The sequence below is a fragment of the Thermobia domestica genome, chromosome 2 (genome assembly GCF_964235325.1).
Source record: "Thermobia domestica chromosome 2, izTheDome1.hap1.1, whole genome shotgun sequence".
Lineage (NCBI taxonomy): Eukaryota > Metazoa > Arthropoda > Insecta > Zygentoma > Lepismatidae > Thermobia > Thermobia domestica.
In genome coordinates this window covers 108,319,806-108,322,176 of record NC_137455.1, presented here as the reverse complement: position 1 = coordinate 108,322,176, position 2,371 = coordinate 108,319,806, and the positions used below count along the sequence as shown (strand labels likewise).

At 32.7% G+C, this 2,371-nt stretch overlaps 1 protein-coding gene across 1 annotated transcript; it reads left to right on the top strand.

Moving 5' to 3' along the window:
* Nucleotides 1–255: 255 nt before the first annotated feature.
* Nucleotides 256–1,485, top strand: LOC145679128 (glutamate receptor ionotropic, delta-1-like). Its single transcript, XM_081749721.1, has one exon. It carries the CDS (start codon nt 256–258, stop codon nt 1,483–1,485), a length of 1,230 nt encoding a protein of 409 aa, XP_081605847.1.
* The last annotated feature ends 886 nt before the right edge of the window (nt 1,486–2,371 follow it).

Here is a 2,371-nt window from a genome sequence, read left to right as displayed (position 1 = left end):
TCCTGTACAATAGTGTTATGTAATCTTAGTTCCAGGGGAAGTTGTTCAACACCGATGAAAGTATGGGTGAAAGAAACACTGAATATATGAGCTTACCAGTACACCCATAAAACAAACATATTTATTTTAATTTATGAACTTGTTTCGTTTTCAGGTTTGCTTTATAAAACAAGAATACAATAAATAATGATGTATTGTTCTTTATTACAGGTATAGTTGTGAAGTTCATGAAAAAATACCACTACAAGAAAAACAATGGTCCTAAGTGGAGGACACTTTAAACTACTTCTGTACAATTATGAACCATACACAATAGTAAGAGACGGTTATTACGATGGTTTCGACTATGAAATAATGATGGAATTTTCAAGAAGATACAACTTTACATGGGACATAACTTTAGGAGATCTTAGTAAAGACACATCAAATAATGACACTCTTCCTCCTTATATTGAAAAATTATTTACCAGACAATATCAAGCTACAATACCAGCATTATTTATCAGCAGTTTACGGTATAAATATTCTGACGTTAGTGTACCATATTTGCAAACTGGAATAAACTTCTTAACACCGAAACCGAAACGAATTACTGATTTGTGGTCGATTCTCTCACCTCTAGAAGAAACTGTTTGGTGGAGCATTGTAGGATTTGTGATATGTTCTTCAGTAATATTTTACTTATTCTCCAAGGTTGTGCATCGTCTACTTTCCGTGAAGATTCCGTACTTGGAATACAGCTACTCGCTTTTAAATTCTTTCGGTTTGGTCGCAGGTATATCTTTGCCAGCTACAAAAGCGTTTGTGGTTCAACATTTATTGCAATGGAGTTTTCTAACATCAATGTTGCTCATAACAGCCTACAACTGTAATATTATGTCGCACTTGACTGTTCCCTCGTACGAGCATCCAATTGAAAATTTGGAACAGTTCCATGAATCAGGAATTCAATGGGCATCTGTACTAGTGAACTGGATAAATTTCTTCGAAGAATCTACAGACTCAAGTATTAAAGCGTTGAGTAGAAAATGTGTACTTTATGATAACATAGAAGATTATAATAGGGCAGCCAATACTGGAACCATAGCACTAGTGGGTGAAAAATTTTCTTCTGGGAGAATGAGTAATGTCGCGTTTCTCCTTGATAACTCTGCTCTTGAACATTTGTATATGATGAAAGAGAGTATAATGAAATTCCATCTTGGATTCTTGTTTGAAAAACATTCGCCTCTCATCCAGACTTTCAATAACTTTCTAGGCGCACTTCGTGATTCTGGAATAGTTGATCATTTGGTAAGGAGAATAGGTGACGAACTACAGCCTAAAGAGTACTTGAAACCTCTGAAATGGAAGGATGATGATATTAATGGAAGACTACGCCCACTATCGTTATACGATATTGTTGGTTCCTTTATTTTGTTATCATTAGGGCTTTTTATTTCACTGCTAATTTTTATAATTGAAATTACGTATTATACTACTTGAGTAATACCTTCTTCACTTTAAGTTTCTAAGCTTTAAGAGAGAACGGAAGTGGGTATAGCTGGTATCGATTAAGCAAGTATTTCTTTTTTATATGGCGCATCGACACTTTTGTTCATATAGGGTTATTCAAAAAGAATGGTGCTGGGTATTCGGCATGTTCTTGTACGTAGAATGCCCAGAATACTTAAACCTCAGAGAACGTTTAAGAATGTATGATAATTTTAGTAAGGTTCTGGAATATAATGAAGTCTTTAGTGACGGTATTCTCGTTTCTGTTTGTGAAGTTGGAATAGCTAACACGCTTTGTTTTCTGATTAGATTTTTTGTTATGTGTTATTTATATTGATATTTTTCAATTACGTATTTCCTTGTTACATATTTTAATCGTCTTTTTCTATATAATATAATATTTATTGTTTTTCAGTTTTAATATCTTTTTTTTAGCGAATTCGAACCACACTGTTTTAAAAGTTTAATTTTGAATTTTTAACGTGCTATTTTGGTCGGGTATTGCCCTTATAGTTACAGGGACAAATAGCCCAATAAATCGCAGTCACTCTTTGTCAAAGCTGTATTTATGTATAAATCCTAGCTGTGTTGATAATTATTTTATTCATGTTCGTCTTTTAAAAGCATATATCAAGCGTAGGACAAGAAATGATTTATTTTGGTGCATTATAAACCTTTGTAACATTTTCTTAATTTCTGTTTTGCACTGAATGTTAAATAAATACCATTACTTTTTTTTATTGATTTATACATACATTAGGGTTAACAAGAATGACAACTCAGAGCTGTTTCATCAAAGGCATTTTACTTTTAAACTTGTAGCTTAGTAATATTCTTTAGTCATTTTATTGAAAGCAAGGATTTTGTTATTCCGCCT

Bases quoted from the DNA above. Each gene is read 5' to 3' on its own strand.
- LOC145679128 (XM_081749721.1), top strand. From the start codon at position 256: ATGGTCCTAAGTGGAGGACACTTTAAACTACTTCTGTACAATTATGAA.